This window comes from Rhynchophorus ferrugineus, unplaced genomic scaffold (assembly GCF_030347505.1).
Source record: "Rhynchophorus ferrugineus isolate W39M unplaced genomic scaffold, kcgeb_rfMv2 rfM10, whole genome shotgun sequence".
Lineage (NCBI taxonomy): Eukaryota > Metazoa > Arthropoda > Insecta > Coleoptera > Curculionidae > Rhynchophorus > Rhynchophorus ferrugineus.
The window spans coordinates 25,601,553-25,625,889 of record NW_027472589.1 but is presented as its reverse complement, the minus strand read 5'-3'; the positions used below and the strand labels follow the sequence as shown (position 1 = coordinate 25,625,889).

At 33.4% G+C, this 24,337-nt stretch overlaps 2 protein-coding genes across 5 annotated transcripts in view; both read right to left on the bottom strand.

The window, feature by feature from the left end:
* The window catches only part of LOC143203921 (lipopolysaccharide-induced tumor necrosis factor-alpha factor homolog), a 26,627-nt gene extending 5,403 nt beyond the window's left edge, over positions 1-21,224 (bottom strand). Inside the window, exon 1 of the mRNA XM_076416255.1 lies at positions 21,155-21,224. The gene's annotated coding sequence lies outside the window, so the exon portion shown is untranslated. The remainder of the gene's footprint in view (positions 1-21,154) is intronic.
* Positions 17,878-24,337, bottom strand: LOC143203917 (lipopolysaccharide-induced tumor necrosis factor-alpha factor homolog). 4 transcript variants are annotated; one of them, XM_076416245.1, is made up of 6 exons: positions 24,201-24,325; positions 23,461-23,532; positions 22,149-22,276; positions 18,532-18,780; positions 18,322-18,472; positions 17,878-18,266 (listed from the first exon to the last, which is right to left on the bottom strand). In XM_076416245.1, the coding sequence occupies exons 3-6, from the start codon at positions 22,174-22,176 to the stop codon at positions 18,164-18,166; spliced, it is 531 nt and encodes a 176-aa protein (XP_076272360.1). In that variant the 5' UTR covers positions 22,177-22,276; positions 23,461-23,532; positions 24,201-24,325; the 3' UTR covers positions 17,878-18,163. The 4 variants fall into 4 exon arrangements, with proteins under 4 accessions (XP_076272360.1, XP_076272359.1, XP_076272361.1 ...); XM_076416244.1 differs by lacking the exons at positions 23,461-23,532; positions 24,201-24,325 and adding an exon at positions 22,397-22,661; XM_076416246.1 differs by lacking the exons at positions 22,149-22,276; positions 23,461-23,532 and having other exon boundaries at positions 24,201-24,337.

The following is a 24,337-nucleotide window of genomic DNA, read 5'->3' as shown; positions in this document are numbered from 1 at the left end:
TTATCGCCAGTGTCAGTTACCGTTATATTATCCGTTGTATGTTATTTGTTGTGTGTTATGATTATCACGTAAATCAATCGTTTATCATGTGATTACGTTCGTCAATGTAAACTACTATGGACTAAGATTGTAGTTAACCATCATAATTATTACGTCATTCATTGTCTGTTACTGATTTATCAATGCCATCTATTATCTTTACCATCATTTCTCAGTGCTTTTGTTTATCGGTATTATTATTTATCACTACTATGACACAGTAGCAAAATTAATTACCCGTAACTGTCAGTGTGTTTATATTTAATTATTATCTGACTTTAGAATTATCTGTCGTGATAATCATTAAAAACTGGTTGAAAACGTATTTTTTCCGTTGGTTTTCAGAATTCCGACCACCTTGACATCAAGATCTCGCACACTTAGAATCTGAACTTAGAATTTACTTATTTGTTGAATTTCAGCAAAAGCGCGAACAACAATGAAGAAAGAAATATACGTATTGCATAGTTAATGGAGGCAAAGAGTGGATTTACTATGACAACACCAAACGGAAGAAAATGCAAGGGTCCTGATAGGATATTGTCAGGTCAACTTGTTATGTGGTAATAGGTGTTGCTAAAACCGGTCGAAATAATTGAAAGGGCGGTTTAAGGAAAGAGTTTAAAAAAGATAATGCCCTGCATTATACCCGGGCTTCTCACAAGTATTTGACCTGTTATGGTATTGAGATGAATCCACAAGATCAGCAAATTAATGATGAGTCTTTGTTAGGTTTTTTTCTTAAATATATCAGAAGAGCGATTAAAAGTTCATCAAAAACACATAATTTAACGGCTGCTCGAGATATTTAACATGGAGGGTCTAACACTGATTGACATTAATATTAATATCTACGAAGGGGGATAAATAATTTAAAACCCTATATTAAAATGCAGTCATACTTCGTATATAAAGAAATATTTGATAAAGTCATTTTTGTCAAGTTCACGGCTAGGACGACAGAGCCAGAACGTTAAAAATCAGTCGAATGAAACTAGTAGAACCACAAATAGTAACTAAGTAAGTACATAACTGAAACAGTCCATAGTAAATAGTAGTAAAATCAATCGAACCAAAATAGAGACTGAAACAGTCGATAGTAAAAAGTAGTTAGTTACTAAACGGTCGATAGTCGATTTCAGTCGATAGATCCCAACACTACAAAAGACCATAAGGTGATAGTGGGCTTGAAGGAGCAAGAGATGAAGACTGACATTTCATAAAGCCAATCCAGTGGCACGGTGTAAATTCATTCGAAGAATACATGTTTGTAGATTTGGCAGCCCAAGTACAAACTAAATAATTGGTATTAATAGTGGACAATATTTTGGCGGGTATTTCTATAATTGTTCAAAAATTTGTCACATAATTGTGCAGACTTATTCAATTAAATTATTAATTAAATAGAATAGTTTTAGTTATAGTTCTAGAATAGTTTTGTTCTGGTAATTTAAGTGTATTTTTGTAATATTTGTTTATAATGTTGATCAAGTCAGTTGTTACATACATTTAATTTGAGATGCGGTGTTAAATATATGATTTATGTCGATACAAGAATTAATGTAGAAAAAAAGAAGAACAGCTAGTAGAGGGCACTATAATTTGTATTGGGACTGTTCAAAAATGCCATAAGTGGTGCTATTAATTTCGTCCTGTCCCGAATTATAAGTGATTGGTTAAACTTTTAACCCCTGATTCTGATTCCCATATCTTACCAACACTTTTCTTAACAAATTATTAATCCTTTTAACCAACTTATAGAATATAAATATTATGGAAAACGACACATTTCTATCCAATCTTTGCCTAGGGCTAAAACAAGTATAAGTGGCAGTTAACAAGATCCAAAAATTGACTAGAGTTTGTAAAATACAGCTTCACAACTCTAAATGTGTTCATGTGTCAATTTTGCGTTGCAACACAAAACTAATTATATCACTTGAGGGTTTCCTTAAAAAGAATCATGAAAATAGTTCGATAAATAGTAAATTGAAATTGAGTGAAATAGCAGACAGTCTAAAGATATCAACTGAACGTGTACATCATATCATTCACGAATATTTGGGTATGAGAAAGCTCTGTGCAAAATGGGTGCCGCGGGAACTCACTTTTGACCAAAAATAATGAGTTGATTCGGAGCAGTGTTTGAAGATGATCAATCGTAATAAACCCGAGTTTTTTCGTCGATATTTGACAATGGATGAAAGATGGCTGCATCATTTCACTTCGAAGTCCAATCCACGAAGTCATCCGAGTGAACTGCACACGATGAACCCGCTCCAAAGCGTGGGAGAACACAACAATCTGCTGGCAAGGTTATGGTGTATGTATTTTGGGATGCGCATGGAATAATTTTCATTGACTACCTTGAAGAAGGTAGGACCATCAACAGCGACTATTACATAGCGTTGTTGAGCCGTTTGAAGGATGAACTTCCCAAAAACGGCCGCATTTGATGAAAAAGAACGTACTGTTTCACCAAGGCAATACACCGTGCCAAAAATCCACCACATTCTCCAAATCCGGCCCCCAGAAACTCTTTCCTGTTCTCAGATCTCAAAAGAATGCTCGCTGGGATAAGAATTTCGTCCAATGAAGAAGTGATAGCCGAAACTGAGGCCTACTTTGAAGCAAAGGACAGATCCTATTACAAAAATGATATGGAAAAGTTGGAGGATCGCTATAATCAGTGTATCACCCTTGAAGGGAATTATGTTGAATAAAACAAAATAATTATGCCAAAAAAATGTGTTTTACTATGGTAGGTCGGGGACTTTTTAATTGACCTGTTATATCCTACTGATCAACGCGCAGGACTACAGTAGAATGAAGCAAATCAAATCACACGAACTTGTATAATGTCTTTTAAAAGTGTCACTGTAAACCTTAATTTAAGTAATCTAATTTTATTTTAACTTGGAAAATACATACTGTATTTATATAGCACTCACTCTGCTTGTTTATTGAAGCAAGTACAACAGAATAATAGTAGTAAATTAACTTGAAAATTAAGATTTTATTAAAGAGAATTCGTGTGTTACCCGTAAAAATGAACGAAGGCTAAAAATACTAATACCAATACTTAAAAATAGAGTCTAAGCTAAAAAGTGCCAATTCATCATCGATGAATTTCAAAAATAATAACAAAAAAATACGCTGCATCAGAGACCAGCAAAACACTTAAAAAGTTTGAAAAGGTATTATCCGAAATGACTTTAGATAATGTCAATGTTATTGTTTCACTCCATTAAAATATAATTGATGTGATATATATGTTAAGAAAATTTATAACTATAGATAATAGACGCCTAATCAGAATCAGGCTACCTTATTTATTAAACATTTTCGAAATAATTTTATTTAATTAAAACGGAAAACATTAATTACTTTGAATGTATTAGATTACTCAAAAATATTGTGAAACTGTTCAATATTATATTTTAATTTTTGCTGCATTTTAATATTTAATTTCTCATAATATATTTCATAATAATCAAAATTTTATTATAAGAATTTTAAAAATTATATTTTACACTCTTTTCTTTTTACATCCGAGTATGAATGAATCGTTCCGTCCATTATGAAGATAATCCTGAAACCCAGAGAATAAAGAGTGGTATAAACTTGGGTTTTCAGCAAGTTTCTGTTTAAGATCCAACCCACAAAGTGTTAGCATTAATTTTTTAAGGCGTTAAAGGAATTTTGTTTCGAACAGGTAAAGGAAATAAGTTTTGCAATTTTCTTAGCCGCAGCACAAGCTTTCGACAAAGTTTGACACGATCGATTAAAGCTTAAAGACATTCAACACCCTAAATTTTACAATAAGCTTTTCAGAAATAATGAAGAACATGAACATTCTGAATTATGCTTAAGGTAGTGACATGGAATATATAATACATATAGTCTATTCAACGTTTTTTTGTACATTCGTCATCAAGATGTTTAATATGTTTTCTACGTCAATTTGTAAATGCGTTTTTGAATAAGACAATATTTTCCTTCCTATTTTATTTTAGTTAAAAAGAGATACAATGCCGTCTGATCAGTCCAAACATGTAAACGAATGAGCCCGTCATCCGGTTGTCAGACGCATTCAAAATTCTTGAAAGCAATAGTGATAAGTGGTTAGAACTCTAACCTATAAACTTTTGTGGCTGTATAATTAACTGTAATTTTTAGATGTACTATAATGTTAAAACAAATTATATTTGATAACATTTTTGTTCAATTATTTTATTTAGATTAAAATTTTGTTGTATATCAAAACCCAACTGAACTCAGAGTTGATGCGGCAACATTGTGACGTTTTGACGTCACAAATTTAGATTACGTATATACAAAATAACTTTGAATAGGCTATATATAGAAGATGTCAGCTTAGGTTACACGTCAAGTTTTGTAGGTTATATTTCAGTGTATTATACGCTAATTTTCTAAGACGGCTAAAACTAGCGAACGGTGAAATGTGTGATCTCTCGGATTTTATTTAATGGTCTGCGAGCCAATCAGCGAATTCACAGTGCCTGCTATCCATAGTCAAGTATCGGGGAGGTTCCGTTATGATTTGGTTGGCAATATCGTGATATTCAGCTAGTTATCTCATTCATATCCCTCGACGGGTTATTGTGAATGAATATATCTAAATCCTCAATGATAAAGTTCTTACTATAACTAGCATTTGCTGTCAAATACTGCCATATTCCAAGATGATAATGCGGCTATACGTACACTCAAAAAGGTTCAGCATTGGTTAGGAGCATCAAAATATCATCAAACATCTTCCTTCAACCACCGCAATCGCTAGACCTCAACATGACTGACTAATTATGAGGAGTTTTAGACCAGATAGTGAGGAATATATTTCCTTCCGCAACGCATATTGTACCAAGCATATGTGGCAATAATTGTACAACATTGCGTTGAAAACTCTTCAGATACTCTACGAATCTATTTTGTGAAGAATTTTAGCTGTTTCGAAAGCAAATCGACATCTTATTTATAAATAATTATTGTGTATATGTCAGGTATTCATATTATTTTGTTCATACTTTGTATTAGTAGCATATAGTCTATCCAAAGTTATCTTGTACAATATGTTTAATGTGTTGCCTGCTGCAATTTGTAAATTAATTTAAGAATCAAACATCTTCCTTTTCATTTTATTCTAGTTAAAAACAGACACATTGTTTTCTGATAAGTCGTCCGGTTGTCAAACGTATGCAAAATTCTTGAAAACAATAGTGATCGGAGGATATAAACCGACAAACGTTATTTTAATGATTTGCTTGTATTGAAAATTGCAAATTGCTGCCTGTTATTACTCTGATCGAAATTGCTGAAGCGAGACAGAATAGGAACGAGAGAGTAGATGCCCCCTCTTGTCAGTAAAATTCGTTAGAGAGGTAAGCGTTTTTACTATTAAATATTAATTTTCAACGATTTTTATTGAAAATATTTTTAACGTGTTGCAGCTGCACTGAATATTAGTATGGACACGGTCACTGATATATTTCTAAATGAAAAATATAAACAAGATCAACTTGATATTAGCTTTATTAGAGATTAAATATATGGAGTATATAAAAACAGTGAGTAGATTTTCATTACAAACATAATTTAATACAATTTTTGTAGTTTAAGTAAGTTTCCTTTGAAATAGGAAACTGATTCCAGATATTGCTTTTAAATGAATATAATTTTTAAAAGCCTATAAAAAATGAAGAAAGACTTATTATTTCAATTTATGTATTTAGATGAGACATGAATATTTCAGAATAGTATATTGGGTCTTTCATGGCACGATGATAATAACAGTGGTGTTAAGATAACAAAAGTTGATGGAAAAAGGTTGGAATTGGACTTGGAAAGGAACGTTGGAATAAATATTCATTAGGATTTATTAGTCATAACATTTCTGTAATATTTAATTCATTGCAGATATATTGTACTTCATGCTGGAAACTGGAATGATTAATAACACCTTCGGATTGGGTGAGCTCGATCAGACACATTGAAGAAGAAATTGACAAATGATGAAATTGTGAACAAATGTTAGATAGATTGTAAATTAACCGCTTAGTTATTCACTTGAATGAAACTTTCTGAATATGATATGATTCAACGCTGCCAATTTCTAAGACAGGGTAACGAGAGTGGAAACAAGTAAAGGTGAGAATATAATCAATATATGATAACTGTAGGAAATGTTATTGTAGAGTGTAAAAGATCTATGTGCACATATACGTCTGTAATTGCTCAGCACTTGGTTAAAATATGTCAGAAGAGAAAGAATAGCGACCGTTTTGCAGATATAGCAAATGCAATAAGGAGAATGCGGTGCTTAATTCTAGTTTTATCAAAAAAGATGTATACAGGTATTTACAGAACAAAATGAAGGAGAAATACAGTGATATCAAAATGTCTTGGAAAGGAAACATTGTACCGAAGGACGCAATGAAAGCAAAATATATTACTTGGATATACAATTGCTAATTAAGTGGATCAGGCCTTCAGAGGATACAACTACAAACGCGACTGAACTTGTGTAATAGTGCGCTAGTGATAAGGATATAATTTGAGATAACAAAACTACAGAAAGCCAAACTGGGAATGTACACCGCGAACGGAAATATCGATATTTCGTTATATTCATATTTTAAAAAGTTTTTAGTTCGACCGAATCCTACCATTCCACGCAAAATTCACTTGATAACCATTTTGTAACTAAGAGTTCTATTCTCTACTTTACAACTATCGATATATTTTTAAAAAATATTTCCGAAAATATTTCGATATATGGGCCAAAAAATCTCAGCAAAAATTACTGAGTGCTTATTGCGAAACTAGATGAACTGATAATAAATATAATGGAATTAAAGAAACATATGTTAATTAAATATTACTTTTTGCTAAATAACGCCAATTAGGAAAATTATTATTGTTTACAAAATGTTTTCAATTAGTTAAATATAACCATGATAAGCTGTAAATTCTGTATACTTGGAAGCGAAACTATACATTCCCTAGTATATTGTGTTGCCTATAATCCGATATATTTTTATTCATATACATGGCCAATATCAGTTTTTTTTGCCTATACACAGTAAATACATTATCATATATTGCCTATATACAATAAAAGGAAAAAGCAGGGAAAGAAAAATAAACAGGAAAAATTGAATAAACTGGTAAGTGTGTGAATGGATGAATCAGAAGAGACTGAATTAATTAATTTCATTATAAGAAAGTTTATCTGTAATTAGATATCAAGGGGAGTACAACGATAGTCATTATCTTAGTTGGAATATTCAAAGGAGTTCGAAAAAGACAATCAGACCAAAATCATTATATATATATATATATATATATATATATATATATATATATATATATATATATATATATATATATATATATATATATATATATATATATATAACTGGCCGCCTTGATTGAGACAGTGGTCAAGGCCAAAGGACGCTTCCTCTACTGTTGCGATAGTCGCGGGTTGGGAATCGCGCTGGTCGTTAATTTATGTTTTTGATTGTCCAAAGGCAAGAGTGCAAAATGCGACAAAGGAAATTATCCCAGTCATGCCAGTAACCAGGCTGGGTAAGACCGGATGTCTTCTGGGATGATTTCTAAGTTGGTCACTCGCCAGTCGATAGGTTTAATGCCGAGAACCGTAGTTCGGAGGCCACGTTAAGTAGTAGGTCCAGTCCATATAAACCCTAGTTGGTAAAAAGTTGGCTAAAGAAGAACAAAATATAAAAAAATTAACTTGTTACCCAGTTGATCAATGCTTAATGATGACACAATGGATGTTAAAATAGGAAAGCACATAAAATTAACTTTATAAGCGATGTTGAAGAATTGTTTTGCTGTGTCCATTATCTAGATGGCACTGCACGGTTGGCAACGTTGGTGGATCGGTACCATCTCGATCTCTTTTAAGTGAGGATCGGTGACGCAGTCTCCTCTCGTAAACAGATTTCCGCAGGAGCCCCGCAAGGTGCTCCACTATCCCCAGCCCTAATCAACCTCTATATTGCTGATTTCCCACTCCACAAACTTTCCAACAAAACATTTTATGCAGATGATATCGGTTTTTTCACAACCGATTAATAATCCCGACGCTATTGGCAACAGACTTCAAGACCAGCTAAACCAGGCGATTTCGTGGTACAAATTCTGGCGGCTGCAGATAAACCCGAGCAAAACTCAAGCTATTCTGTTTCACCGCAAGAAGGAGTTCCGTGCCTATCGCCTCCAAATTGATAAAGTCCCCATCTCCTGGTTCCAGAATGTTTCATACCTCGGTCCCCAGTTCGACCGCGGATTCCAATGGTCAGCTCAAATACAGCACGCTATTTGCAAAGGCAATAGCGTGTAAAGCCTACTATTTCCACTCCTCTGCAGAAAAATTAAACTTCCAATCCCCCAGAAAGCGACTCTGTACATAATGCTAGTCCATCCAGTCCGCATCTACAGAGCACAGGTGTGGTACAGGTGTGTCTCTGAGAGACAATTTGAACTACTCCAAGTGTGCCAATCCAAAGAAGTCCGCGAGTTACTCAATGCCCCATGGTTTATGAGGAACGTCAACAGTCACCTCGAATCAGGTATCGTGATGTGCAACAATATGTTCAATATTAACTATTATATACAACTAGCGACCCGCCCCGGCTTCGCACGGGTGCAATGCTGATACTAAATTAAATACACTACAGAAAAAATATGAACGTTGTATATAAAAACATAGCGGCCCGCTCCGACTTTGCACGGGCATAAAATATATATGCCTATGTCACTCAATGAAAACATGATTAAAATCGATCCAGTATTTTTGGTTCATTCATTACTGCCCTTGGCCTGCACGCATTAAATTTGGAGTAAAACAATTCCTCTTCCCCTATACTTACTATGAAGATTTCCTGCTATCTTTGGAATATCTAAATTCATACAATTTTTATTACATTACACATTTTTAAACGCAAATTTTAAATTTGTAATATCTCCGAAAATATTTGTTTAATTTACATGCTGTAAGGAACCATATTGATCTATATTAATTGCACACTGGATTTAAGGTACTTAATTCGATAAGGATTAATGCCGTATTGCTTAAAATAGCTTCGTAAATAAGCCATTTTCTCACGTAAAAAGTAAACAATAAAAATGGTTAATGTGGGTTATCCCTAAAAGATAAACATATACCATCGGGAACTTTTTTGTAGACCTTTTTATGGTGTACAATACTGTAGTACATTAATTTGATCTAACTCGTAGGGTTAGGCAGCGTTTTTGCTAATTGCTAAATAAGCCTAAAAAAATAGGTTAATTTACGACATCACGTTAGAAACCTCTAAAATTAGCAATGTTGCCTTAGTATATTATGCATGTATTATACATATAAACCTTCCTCTTGAATCACTCTATCTATTGAAAAAAACCGCATCAAAATCCGTTGCGTAGTTTTAAAGATTTAAGCGCACATAGGGATATAGGGACAGAAAAGGCGACTTTGTTTTATACTATGTAGTGATAGTGATGTTTTTTGTGTAAATTAACCTATTCTAAAGTCTAAACATATCCATTCATCAGTTCGGATTGCGTTAAACGTTTTACTTTACGAACTTCGCTCACATTTACTTGATTAGCAAGCTCATTGGGGTGTATTAACACTTTTTCCAAGTACATAATAAAAACAGTTTGAATTACATTTTTTGTTCTAACGAAATATGGCACTGTATCACTCCAGTAGAGACAAAATACGAAACACGCAACACTTTACAATGAAACCAATGAATGATGGCTATATTAGACTAACCGGTAGTTCCTCATAGTTGGATTCCATACGACCAAATAGGTTTAAGTATCGATTCATATAACAATATCTTAATACATAATGATAACTTGGATTTAGGCAATATATTTAGACGTTTAGATTCATGATAAAGTATATAGCATCCTCTAGCTGTAATTGATATTCACCCCTGGGTATATTCTTCTACACAGGGTAAAAGTTGCATGGGTAGATTTTGATCAATTTTGTTTGATTTGCTATATCAGTCCAAAAACGGCTCATAGTTGTGATCTAATTACCCGGCAAACATTAAAAGAACTCCCAAGAAAAATCCTAATTAAGACCATCAACCTAATAAACGCTTTGTTCAGACTACAATACGTACCACAACTGTGGTTGAAGTAATTAGGATTCCTAAACCAGGAAAGCCACCTCATGAAATAACGTCATATCGGCCGGTATCGCTTTTGCCGACAATATCTAAATTATTTTATTAAAAAAGTTAAAATTAATCATTAAGGAAAAGTATCTTATTCTGGATTATCAATTTGGTTTCAGGAAACAACAGTCAACGATTGATCAAGTTCCCATATCATTGTCATTGGGAAGTCACTAGAGGAAAATTAAATTTGTTCTGCAACATTTTCAAACAAGAAGATACCTATTCTGACTTGAGGAAAATACACGCAGAAGTGCTACAGGGAACTCTATTGGGGTCAGTCTTTTATCTGCTGTAAAATTTAAATTTGCCTACAATCAACGAAAATCTCGTTACTACATTTTATGATGACACTGCAATCCTAGTCATTGGTGATAACAACACTGAATCAGACGAAAATGCATAAACAGCTATTGCCGAAATGGAATATTGGGTAGAGAAATGGAGCATCAAAATGTATCAAAATAAATGTAGTCAGTCCAAATTGATTTCACCAACAAAAAAATCAAGAACAAGTTAGTATATATAAATCAACAATTAGTCCCGTGTAGATACAGCAAAATATCTCCATTCATCATTTAAATATTTAAACTGGTTATTGGGTAGAAATTCAATCCTGTCATATAATACGTTTTTGCTTGACCAACACGTCTTGAAACTAATGTGGACTTATAGTTTTCAACTCTGAGGTTTTACCAGGTATATCAATCAATAGAAGAATAGAGAAATTCTCAAATATCCCACTGCGAGATATTGTTGATGCTCCATGGTACATTTGTAAGGGTAATCTGCATAAGGACCCGAAGGTAGAAATTGTCGATAATGTTATACCGGACTGCGCTCAAAAATATGAAGAGTGATTCTATCAGCACATCAAAGTTGGGCTTCTCCAGGTCCTAGATGATGGTTTAGTTAGAAGTTTAAAAAGAGTAAAACCAATTGAACTAATTTAGTGAAGTTATAAGTGAAACTCAGTGCACATTAAAAATAGTGAAATAACAGATCAAGTGGAAAGTCGGCGGCTTGACACATAAATAACTCTAAAATTAAATCCATATATTTTTTTAGTTAGCCCTAACCATCAAAAAATGCGTGTAAAATTTGACAGCTGTCGGATCATTAGTTTGTGTATTACAGAATTTTGAGTGAAGCAACTTTTGTTATCGTGCAAAAAAATTGAATAAAAGGAATTTCGCGTGTTGATAAAATATTGCTTTCTGAAGGGAAAAAATACTGTTCAAGCAAAACCTGGCTTGATGCCGAGTTTCCGGACACCCGCCCCAGGAAAATCAACCATCTAGGATTGGTATGCTAAGGTTAGACGTGGTGAAATGAGCACCGAAGACGGTGAACGCCGTGGACGCCCAAAAGAGCTTGTTACCGACGAAAACATTAAAAAATCCACAAAATAATTTTGAATGATCGTAAATTGAAATTGAATGAAATAGCAGACACTTCAAAGATATCAACTGAACGTGTACATCATATCATTCACGAATATTTGGGTATGAGAAAGCTTTGTGCAAAGTGGGTGACAACACAAAAACAACGACGAGTTGATGACTCGGAGCAGTGTTTGAAGATGATCAAGCGAATAAACCCGAGTTTTTGCGTCGATATGTGACAATGGATGAAACATGGCTCCATCATTTCACTCCGAAGTCCAATCGACAGTCATCTGAGTGGACTGCATACGATGAACTTGCTTCAAACCGTGCGAAAACGCAATAGTCTGCTGGCGAGATTATGCCGTCTGTATTTTGGGATGTGCATGGAATAATTTTTGTTGACTACCTTGAAAAAGGAAGGACTATCAACAGCACCTATTACATAGCGTTATTGGACCGTTTGAAGGACGAAGTCGCCGAAAAAAACCGCAATTGAAGAAAAAGAAATTGCTGCTTCACCAAGACAATGCACCATGTCAAAAATCCATAAATTGGGCTTCGAATTTCTTCCCCATCCACCGTATTCTGCAGATCGAGCCCCAGCGACTATTTCCTGTTCTCAGATCTCAAAAGAATGCTCGCTGGGAAGAAATTTTCGTCGAATGAAGAGGTGATCGCCGAAAGTGAGGCCCATTTTGAAGCAAAGGACAAATCGTATTACATAAATGGTATCGCAAAGTTGAAGGGTGGCTATAATCCATGTATCACCCTTGAAAGGAATTATGTTGAATAAAAAAAACTAATTTTGCCAAAAAATTTGTTTTACTATGGTAGGCCGAGGACTTTTCAATTGAACTGTTAGATGTTAAGTCCAAAGTGTCTATAACAGTATAAGTAATTTGCAATTTTAAAACAGTAGCTTATTAATGTTATTTTACTAGATTAGTATAGTAAATAACAATAATAAAACATTCCTCAAATGGACATTGTAGTATGAGGGACTCCAAAATTTTCTCGATGGTTCCCAATTGAGTAGCCTTTTTATTATTCTGTGAGCGAACCTTTGGTAAACAGTCAACGAACCTATTATTTAAGCCTGACTTTTCTATGTATATTATGTATTTTTTATATTTACATTTTCTATATAAATTAAATTACATACTTTGCTACTAATTATCGTAAGTTCCCAAATAATGATTACACCTAGGACAGTAATGTATGATATCTTTACAAGAGGCAACGCAGTAAGGGATCAAACAACAGCAACAATATCCACTACAAAACAATTAGAAGAATGTACTGCTAGTAAATAGTGATAACTGCTCTACTCACCCCAGAAAGCATAATAATAGAGCCATTAAGTGTGTTTTTTTACTGGCCCTGGTCGTGGTTAGAGTTGTAATTGGACTGTTACAATAAGGGCACGTCATTTGAATTGGATCAGGACCGAAACGCATATTTGTTGTCATATTTCAATTGTAGATGAATTTTATTGAAAAGTGTATATTTTATGTCAAAAAATGGCGATTTTTAAGTCACGATAAAACGTCACTTGAAGTCACACAGGCCTAATTTGAAGGAACCGTAATAGATGGTGTTATTGTGTATTAAATCGTATTGGCTATATTTGTAATCATTTTTATGTTGAAGCCTCACTGACAGGCTTCACTTTTCAGTGTGTGTCATTTTGTCAAAAATGTCTGAATTTATACCATAGAGTAATGTATAGAGTGTTAACTTAATACGAATAATTCCAAAATTATTTTGCATTATTTTACTTTCAGCTGTGCTGCTCTACTTTCAGTATGAGGGAATAAAAAGATAAAAAATTTAATTTAATGAAATTTTAATACATCTTATTTGAATTGATTGCACTAAAAAAATATGAAAAAGGGAAAAAGCTCTATAGAAAATTTTGATTATATTGATATCTCTTTTATATTCACATTTAATTATTTTTTATTTATATACATAATATATAATACATTCATAATATACTGATATTTTAGCTTTTTAATATTTTATAATATTTGTATTTATAGAAAATTTTATATTGATAATTGGTTTTGAAAATTTAAATTTTGGTTTTATTTATTTCAAATATAGTTATATAATCCTCTACCAATGAAATGGTTTCCTAATGAAATATTTTCATTACAGATGCCTGTAATGGTAATTCAAAACTAACCAATGAAATGCAATGAAATGACGTCCTCAGCGCCTTCCTGTTGAGATTACGCAAAACAATTCTAAACTTATTTATATTAAGTTAAAACTCTGTATATTATTTTATGCCGTAAACTTTGGCATATGAGAATATTAGTGTAAGATTACAAAACGGAGGCGCATGGATGGCGATCTTTTATAACTATAAAATATGTAATCAGTTTTTCGAGTCATCGCCAGAGAGCGCTTCAAGAATAAATATTTATAACGACAAATTTTAAAAATGATTTTAACTTAGAAATATTTTTATGTGATAGTTAACATTTAAATGAAACAGTTTTAAAGAACTTAATTTGGGTTTTTTATTAATTAAAAGCACATGGCACGCACATTACAACTAGTTATTATCTACCTATCTATCTGTCTAGCAATTAAAGTCCGGATACAACATCAAACCTGCCAAACCAAGGACCATTTGATGGATGTACGCTCATTCCACTTGGTTTCAAAACACGGCACAGTTTTCACAAACGATCGTATAAATTCAAAAATCTCCTGTCTTTTCAATATCCGAGTAAGTCCTGTTGTCGAGCAGTTGTAGTACTTCGACGTTTTTGTGGTCTCGCAATCTTTTTTGAAGTTTTTGTCGAACCCTTCTAATTCCTTCGTTAACCGTTGGTAACTCTAGATCTTTGTGGATGCCCTTAATTATAATAATTTTCCTTAATTGGTAATAAGCTTATTTATTATTACTATTAAGTTATGTTGTATATACGGCATCTAAATTTGGGACGTCAAAACGCCGCAATGTTGCCGCTTCAATACTGCGTTTTAGTTCAGTTTGGCTTTGACATACAACAACATTCTAATATAAATAAAATAACTGAACGAAAATGTTATCAAATATAATTTATTTTAATATTATAGTACATATAAAAACTACAGCTAAATATACAGTCGCAATAGTTTATAGGTTAGAGTTATAACCTGTTATCACTATTCGTTTCAAGAATTTTGTATATGTCTGACAACCGGACGAGTTTGACAGGCTCATTCGTTTACGTGTTCGAACTAATCAGACAGCATTGTGTCTTTTTTTAACTAAAATAAAATGTGAAAAAAAATACGCGGGCAGTACGTTAAACATCTTGATGACGTGTGTACAAAAAAACTTATACACCTAAAACTATCGAATCATCGATTATTATAAGAATTTTTTTCGATTATGTAGAGTAATAATATATATTATTTTCTTCGATTTTCTTCGTTTCACACTAAATTAGATAAAGATGTTCATTGATGACATATTTTTAACAGTCTTATACTTTATTAGTCGATATTTTATAGCGGTAGCCATTACTAAATCAAACTAATAGAGCAATGGAGTCATTAAATAGCTTTGCACAAATAATGCATAACACTAAAATAATATTCTTTGTAAATACGAGGGTAGTTTTATAAGTGATTGGTTTTTGAATTTACCGCGCAACAACTAAATACATTATTGCAACTCTCAACTGCCTCGGATTAATATGATGTAAGTAAAACAGTTCGACCTCTTCAGAGGAGTGTTTTGCGATGTTCAATCGCAATCCAAAAGTGATATTGCATCGTTTGGAAACATGGATGCATTACAAAACGTCATAAACCAAGGAACAATCGAAACAGTGGACCTCTCTGCGTGAATGTGTGCCAAAGAAGTCTTGAATTATCTTGGAAAGTATAAAATGACCGCTACTACCATTTAGGCCACCATGTGCCACCATCTACATCAAGTTCAAGGATTGGCAACGCTGGTGGATTGGTACCATGCGGTTCCCGGCTCTAAAAGACCACCACGACAATGTCTCTTACCACCGCAAGAAGGAGTTGCGCGCCTATCGCCTCCAAATTGATAAGTCCCCATCCCCTGGTTTCAGAAAGTTTCATACCTCAATCTGCAGTTCGACCGCAGATTCTAATGGTCAGTTCAAATACCACACGCTAATGCAAAGGCAATGGCGTGGACAGCCTATTATTTCCTCTCCTCTGCAGAAAAAGTTAACTTCCAATCCCTCAGAAAACCACTCTGTACATAATTCTAGTCCATCCAGTCTGCCTCTACGGAGCACAGGTGTGGTACAGGCATGTCTCTGAGAGGCAACTTGAATTACTCCAAGTGTTCCAATCCAAAAAAGTCCGCACGGTACTCAATGTCCCATGTTTTATGAGGAACGTCAACACTCACCTAGAATCAGACATCCCATTTCACATTTCACATGTTCAAGTTGTTTCAACATGTTCAGTGTAAGATTGTCCATAGGCTCCTTAGAACACGACAACATCTTGATTAAATCCCTACCCATACACAAACCTCGGTAGTAAACCAACTACGACAATCCCAGTCGTAACGCAGGGTCTTTGTCGGCCGCGAACCGCTCACTATCCCAAACCCGAAGCGACATCAGCAAAAGACTATTTGGTTCTAGCTGGTCATCATGGAATTAGAAAAAGGAACACCTCTTACTGTTTTCTTTTTTCTCTATACCCTTGTAACAGTACCACTTCCATAGCGCTTCCGTACTTCCTTTAACTAACCTAGTTCCTGTCTATTATCCCGTCGAACACATGCATCATTTAAGATCGAAATAAACAAGTTTTTATTCAGCCGGTATTTTCAATTCACGTGCGAATTCCTTTTACAAAAATAGTAGTAAGTGTTCGGACAAACAATCGCGTTAACAGTCACACATTCCGACCGACAAGATCAACATTCCTACAAAACTATTATCGGAAAATATTATTCAAAGCGTTTGGACAGATGTGTTATTGATTTGATACAGAAACGACCACATAACGAAGAAAATAGTGTTCTAAAAACAATGAACGGGTGCACACATACGCAGTTGTCATGGCAAAAAGCCATAATCCAGCATTCCAAAATGCTAGTTCATCCAGAAAATACTTCAGGTTTAGTTACTTGAGGCTATTTCCTCTTTCCAAACCTGAACAGCCTCGTGAAAAGCAATTATTTGGAAAGAATAAATACGAGAATAAATAATTCAAAAAAAATCACGGTCTTAATAAACTGCTCTCGTAATTTTGAACTACCATTAATTAAATTATGAATATACATCGTTTTCAACACGTTAATAATTAAATAAATATATAATACGCCACAATCTATATCAGAAAAACCTTAACCACTAAATAACAACAGAACGAGCAACCGGATGACTTGATTAGGCACATAGGGTACCAGAGAGCGATAAGATAAGAACATATTTTTATTAAAATAACACATAATATATATATCAGTGCATCATAAATGTAGTTATATCATATCATATAAAATACAGAAATTATATTACTAGTTAGTGGTGGGATATATCGAATGAAAATAGATCTTACTATATAACTTGTAATTATTTAGGGTAAAATGATGTGGCTCGGTGAATGGAGGTAAAACGAAATAACACAGTGGTGTTTACATGTGACCGTTATTTATTGACAATATAAAAAAAAATGTGAATAATACAAATAAATAAAACGGATGGCAGCGGAGTTACCTGAAGACGAGGCTTGGGCAGTCGATGGTGGCACGTCTTAACCGAACGAGGGTTGAGCACTGAATGACCGAAATACCCTTCAATAATATCCCAGATAAACGTGTCGGGGTTGCCGCCAGCTATTCGTTGTCGGGTTCCAATTGGCACCCCGCCCGTGTTCAACATCTGGGATTATATTTCTGGGTATTTTGTAGACCGTTATTCCACGATGTAAAATTCGACATGCCTCAATTCGCTACAATTACTAGTGTAGAGAATAGTTTAAATGATTTAAACTTAGCAAAAGGCAGTGTATAAATTAATTAAAAGAACTAGAAATGCACATATGCATAATAATATTCTATATTATTAAAATTGGCAAAAAATTTCTTTTAAATTTCATATTAATAGATTCAAAAAAGGAATCAAAATTGTCTCCACATTATCTTCTCCATAGAATTTTCCGAAAAAGTGAGTAAATAAATGCCCTTTTACTGGAGGAAAAATACTGTGTTTATGGAAAATTTTAGCATTTCACAGAATATTGGTCATACATCTATGTGTTGTGTTTTCAGTTTGCATTTTAGACGAACTAGCCATAAAGTCGAACGTAAAAGACTAATTGTTTAACAAAGCATCATTACGTCAACTTTATATAATTGACTTTAAAATACCTAACATGTCTTTATTTTACATATCTTTTTGGATTACCAATCGGAAATGATTTCATTCGATATTTCCTAAAGCTGTTACTATTATTCCTTTTAAAGTATTTAGATATGACCGCTCATGTTTCAATTTACACGACAGATTCTGCCAAATATGCTTTGCAGATTGTACAGAAGTGCTTTTTACTTTGACAGGAGTCAATGCAGTATGGAAAGAAGCAGCACAACCAGCATCTAGCATAAAAACAAATGTTTGAAATCATTGGAATTGGGGCTGCAGTTTACTTACCCTAGAGCACAAAGGAGTAGGGCAAATAAATGCGTCTTTATGGTGGGCTTAGTTCGTACTGCAGTTGTAATCAGGTTTCTACAGCGAGGGCATCTTGTAGAAATAGGGCTGGGTCCGTATATAGCAGGTGATTCGGGTAAAGTGATAATGACTTAAAAGAAAAGTAGATATTAACAAAAGGAAAACATGAACAAAAATAGTAACTAGTACCGAGTTGTTTTGTTTGCTGCGTTGGCATTTCAACGTGCTGGTGCACGGGTTGTGGTAACGATGGGGGTGCTGAAGGTGATGGATAAGCACGTGGAATATACATTCCTAGATCTGGTGGAGGATAAGCAATTGTATCACACATCTCTTGACTTGGCGGTGGTAAATAAGAAGGGCACATTTCTGAATTCAACAGCGGATCTTTAATGGAATATGGCGGTGGTAGTTGTTTTTCCATTTTTTCTTCAATACCTATAGTAAAAAACCGTCAATTCAGTAACATATAAGCTGTGAAAGTTAAAAAATGTGAAAGGGTTTAGAACATAAAATCTATTAATTTACTTGAACAAATATTTAATACAAAGCGAAACTAAGGGTTTTTATCTATTAGAAAACAGACCGATCTTACTCGTTCACCATTCAGATTAGCGAGTTAGCTCCGTCTTATATAACCGTAGTTGCATTATATAACAGGAATACATTGGCAGCAAGTACAAAATGAAGAGAAATCGAAGAGCTGAAAGAACTGATTCACAACAAACAAAGTTAAGAACTTCAAGAATACTTGGAAAAACTGATGCCAAACTAATGCCAAATGGGACAACATAATATCCACTATGGAAAGCAACTTGAAAACTTGAAAGATACCACTAGCATAATCTACCGAATAGAAATAATATTAATAATTGAGCTAGGGGCAGTTGATTGATTTGAAACAAACACGACCATATTTGGGGTGGAATGGCGTTCTAAAGGTAATGCACAAGTACACATATGTGCATAGTCACCATGGCAAAAATTTATAATCGAGAATTCCAAAATGATATCATAGAGAGAAAAAAACTAATACCAACACACCAGTTTGGGTTGCTAAACAAGCATTGAACAATCGACCAGGTCCACAGAATAACAGATGTTATTGAGCAAACGTACGAAAGTAAAAAAATATGCTCAGCTTTATTCTTAAATGAACCACAAGCTTTCGATAACGTTTGGCATGAAGGCCTTGTTCATAAACTACAATAAATGTTACCAAAGCAACACACTGAACTATTAAAATCGTACATTACAACCAGAATGTTTAGAGTCAAACAAGAAGAAGCTTACTCCACAATAAAAGAAGCCAAAGTAGGTGTACCACAAGGAAGTGTACTGGAGCCAATGCGTTATCTACCTACACCTGTGATATAGCAAAAATGGAGAATATAATGATGGCTACATTTGCTGATGGTACGGCTATTATAGCTGTCGGAAACAATAGTGAAGAAGCCTCACGAATATTACAACAGACAAGTGATGATATAAATAATTGGACACAAGCTTGGAAAATAAAAATTAACGAAAGTAAATATGTGCATGTGCAGTTCACCTACAATCAGGCAGTACAATCACCTATAAATAATACTATCATTCCATATAGCAACAACGCTAAATGTATCTTGATGCAAAGCTTCGCTGGAAGGAACATATAAAGAAGAAAAGAAAAGAACTGAAATTGAAATATAGGAAAATGTACTGGCTAATTGGAAGAAAATCACATAATAAGTACATTACAGTACATACCCACAGTAAGTCAAGGAATCAAGAGAATTGCAAGGGGGCATGAGGAAAGACTCCATTCTCATGATAATATTGAAGTATTGCAGCTTTTGAATATCATCACAATAGGACACAGACTCAAAATACAGCAGTGACATGTATAAAAATTATTTCACTAGAGACTAAGATATGGCCGATGGGTCCCCCTAGTTATATACCTAGATTTAAGTTACCATAAAGACAAATTGTAGGTTAGACGGAAACGACTAGTAACAATGTAATAATTAAATAATAATAATAAAAAATCCAAAATGCTAATCCATCCAGCATATTCTTCAGATTTAGTTCCTTGCGACTATTTTCTGTTTCAAAACCCGAGGCCCCGTGAAAAGTAATTATTTGGATACAACAAAAAAATCGGAAAAATAATGAAGAAACTTTAGTGACCTAAAAAGAAATTATGTTGGTAAATAAAACGACTTTTTTCCCCAAAAAGCATGTTTCATTCAAAAAGTCACTGACTTTTTGAAAAAACTCATGTTAATCTCAATCGCCACAATCTATATCAGAACAACATCAAGCATTAAGTAACAACAGAACAGGAAACCGGATGTTAAACTAATGCCAACTGAGGCAATGGATAGCAATTTGAAAACTTGACAGAAGCCAGTAGCATAATCTACCCGTTAGAAATAATAACAATAATTGAGCTAGGAACAGTAAAGAAAATGTTGATATTATCTCCATATCATTCAAAAAGTGTATGTTGATATATGAAAATGTTGATACCAGAGAGTAAACAAAATTAAGAACGTTTATATTTAATCTAATGTATCATTTAAAAAGTGGATGTAAAACATTCTCTGTATGTAAAGAGAGAGAGAGAGAGAGAGAGAGCGAAAGGGAGAGAGAGAGAGACCTAAGAAGCGGTACAGTACCCGCAAATAATATTGTATTGTATATGTTATTAATATATATATACAACAGAAAAAATTTTATTAACAAATATATTATATCTTAAATATAGCTTAACCACAGTATATCACAATAATGTTAAATAGGAAGCGAAACAGACTGAATTATTTACCTTTGTATGTTTATTCCCAGTAAAACAGAGTCAACACACAAGATATCACATCTTATGAACGCATGTGTAAGTTTAACGATATCACCATCACTACTGTTTGTTACATTAAGTATTTTGCATAGGGAAGTTTTTATGATTTATAATAGATGGCGTAAGCTGGCGTAACGACATTAGATTGGACAAAATTGTTTCGTTTCAGATTTTATATTTTGTCAAGCGCCATTTTCGAATATAAGCGAGATTTGATCAATTTTCAACTGACTATATTTTCATATTTGTTAGCATAACGTAATAGAGAGAAAACTCAATAGGTGCTCTGGGGAAATGTTTCACAAAGTCAAATATCCAGATGGTATTCTAGTAATTTAATTAGCTAGTTTAAATCTCTATTAAAAGAAGGCATTTGATTGGTTCTTAAACAGATTTTATTATACAGATGCGTAACAGTGAACCTTTGTGTCCTTTATAACACTATATAGTCACAAAATATAGAGATATTAGAATCCCATGCATTACCTGTGAACAAGTTTAGCGATCAATTGCAGCCAGAGGGCGCGACTAACAAGTAGAATATGAGTAGTAAGAAATTTGAAATATTTTAGTAATAATAATAACAGTAGTAATAATACATTAAAAATAATTTAATACATTTTATTTAAGTATATGTAAAATTTACGGAGATTTCATATAATTTTCTATGTTTAATGATAATATATTATACTACCAATATATTAAAACGTAATATAAAAAAATGACATATTTTTAAATATACAAAGTTTAATAAACTATTGAATATGGAACATTTTATATTATCTTAAATATAACTCGGCCAAATATAGAGTACAGTACAAAATATATGCTGAAGACTATTTATTTCGTAATCTCTTTTTAAATCTTTCTTTGGACAAATATTTATTGTAAGTATATGTTTGTAAGTCATCCATATAAGCTGTGTTATATTTAGATGTTACAATAAAAAATGTTTCATTTTTACCTTTTGCTATTCTGTTCACTTTTCTCATCCACCAAAACAAACTATCACCTAACTATTATCTTTGTAATCAAATCTCGTTGAGAATGCTCAGTACAGTTGGTCTTGTTAAGTTAAGTTTTGTGCATAACCTGGAAATACCCAAAGACGAGTTGTTTAATTGATAATAAAGAATACACATATATACATTTAAAAGCTATTACTTAATACGTCACAGGAAAAGGATTATGATTCAAATCGCAGGTACTTACTATTAAAGAAAGGTATAGCTAATATAGACAGGAATTCTATGCTTTCAATAATACTTCAATTAATACAATGATTTCTTCAATGTTTCTTCAATTAATGCTCATTCAATTCTTTCATCTTCGTTCAATTCAATAGTTTCTTCTACAAACATTTCAGTAGTTTCTCTCAGCAATACTTTATTCTTCTCATTTTCAATAACACTCTTTTCCTCGGTGTTCATGCAAATTACTGTAAGATTGTCTTCTCATTGTGGATGCACAGTGTTTTATCGCTGAAGCTCCTCCGGGTTCTTGGTGGAGGTAGACAAGGCTGGTCCAAGAAACCCCTTTCTGTCTTTCGCTGAGAATATCTGGGTGGGAAACACTCTTCCAGCTAGGAACTTCTCACGCTGATAAAACATGTGCGTTTCGGATTCTTAAGGAATTCCCAATAATTCCACGGTTTCGGGTCTTCTTGATATTTATGGTTAGGCGCCATAAAGAGTCCTCTACCAGGTCTAACATCCGACACGTTTCGTCTAGCCTCGGTACCTGAACCCTCGTTATCCGAACACTCGACAACCAGCTGACGGGAATCATCCTTGTTGATCACGTCTGTTCTGTTTACTTGGTATCTTTTTGTCTGTCTATATTCACAAGACGTTTAATATACTGCGAACGTTATGTTTTTTTATCAGGTTATGGAGGTCCTCTTGTGATTTATTGAATGAAACTATCTTTCCCTTAACACTTTATTTATAATACTAACTATTATACAACTAATTAACTAATGAAAATGTATGCAAAGATTCATATTGAATTTCATCATTGAATGGATGATTGTTGATTGAATGTAAGATGCTTGGACGTCGAAAGATGAATGAATCCGCTGTCTATTTTTCTACCCTTGATCGTTTTTGGTCAATCTTATTCTGTATCCATTCGCGAGAAGAAGAAAAGGCCTGATGTCACCACAAGGTCATAATTCTTTTCCATGTCATATATATTAAAAACTTCAGTTACAAGGTCTAATAAATTAGACACTCTAACAATAGAACCGGAAGAATTCTACAATTAGCGTAACTTACATATTACAGGCCTGTCAAATATAAACACAAGTACTGTGCGTCTTCTTATCTTCTAGAACGGTCTTCTGAAAGCTGAATATGTCAAATTTAGCTTTGCTGCCAAATTTAAACTTCAAGCCACCTATCCGCAAATGAACAAACTAAAACACTGTTTCGCATGCGCCCATATAAGATACATTTCTAAATTCTCAATATTTTGTGTAAAGGGCACAACTGCTAGTTATGCTGATGAAACTAACGAAGAACTACACGATAACCACAAAATCAAATGGATTTATGAAATTATCAGAGAAGATTTCGCCTTAAAAACTGAAACAAGATAACTAAATTAACATTAATATCCAACATTTTAAGCGCCAAAAAAAAACAAAACTAACAATGTTGTGTATCAAAAAAAAAACATTAAACATTACATTAAACTTATTATTTATTCCATTATGTGTTATTAACATACAGACAATACTATCAAACACTTTCTAAGTAAAGTAACAATTTTATCTATCATTAATCGAGAATATCTTAAAACTGCTATTCGTTAAAACTGCAATGAAATATATTTTAACATCAAATAGACTTTAACAAACATTGAGAGAATTTTAAACTAAGAAATTCAATAAAAAGAACAACATACTTGGCCAGGTTATTTTTTACCTTAAAATAGCATTTCTAAATATTGCCGTGTTAATGTACGTTGCTGTTTATAATCACGTTACAAACGAAATACAAAATCCTATATTTACCACAATAATCACAGCAATATTAAAGAAACAGGCTGAATTATTTACGTTTTTGCAGCACACTGCACGAATAACGAAAATTTTAATTATTCCAATACTAAAATAAGGAGAATACGATCTGCCGATGTAACGTATGTATG

What these genes read in the sequence shown, in the direction of transcription:
- LOC143203917 (XM_076416245.1), bottom strand. Translation starts at nt 22,176, where the DNA reads ATGAGAAAAGTGAACAGAATAGCAAAAG. An exon ending in AGTGAACAGAATAGCAAAAG is followed by an intron (nt 18,781 to 22,148) that starts GTAAAAATGAAA and finishes TTTTTACTATAG; the next exon opens with GTATTGAAGAAAAAATGGAA. An exon ending in CTACTCCTTTGTGCTCTAGG is followed by an intron (nt 18,267 to 18,321) that starts GTAAGTAAACTG and finishes TTTTTATGCTAG; the next exon opens with ATGCTGGTTGTGCTGCTTCT.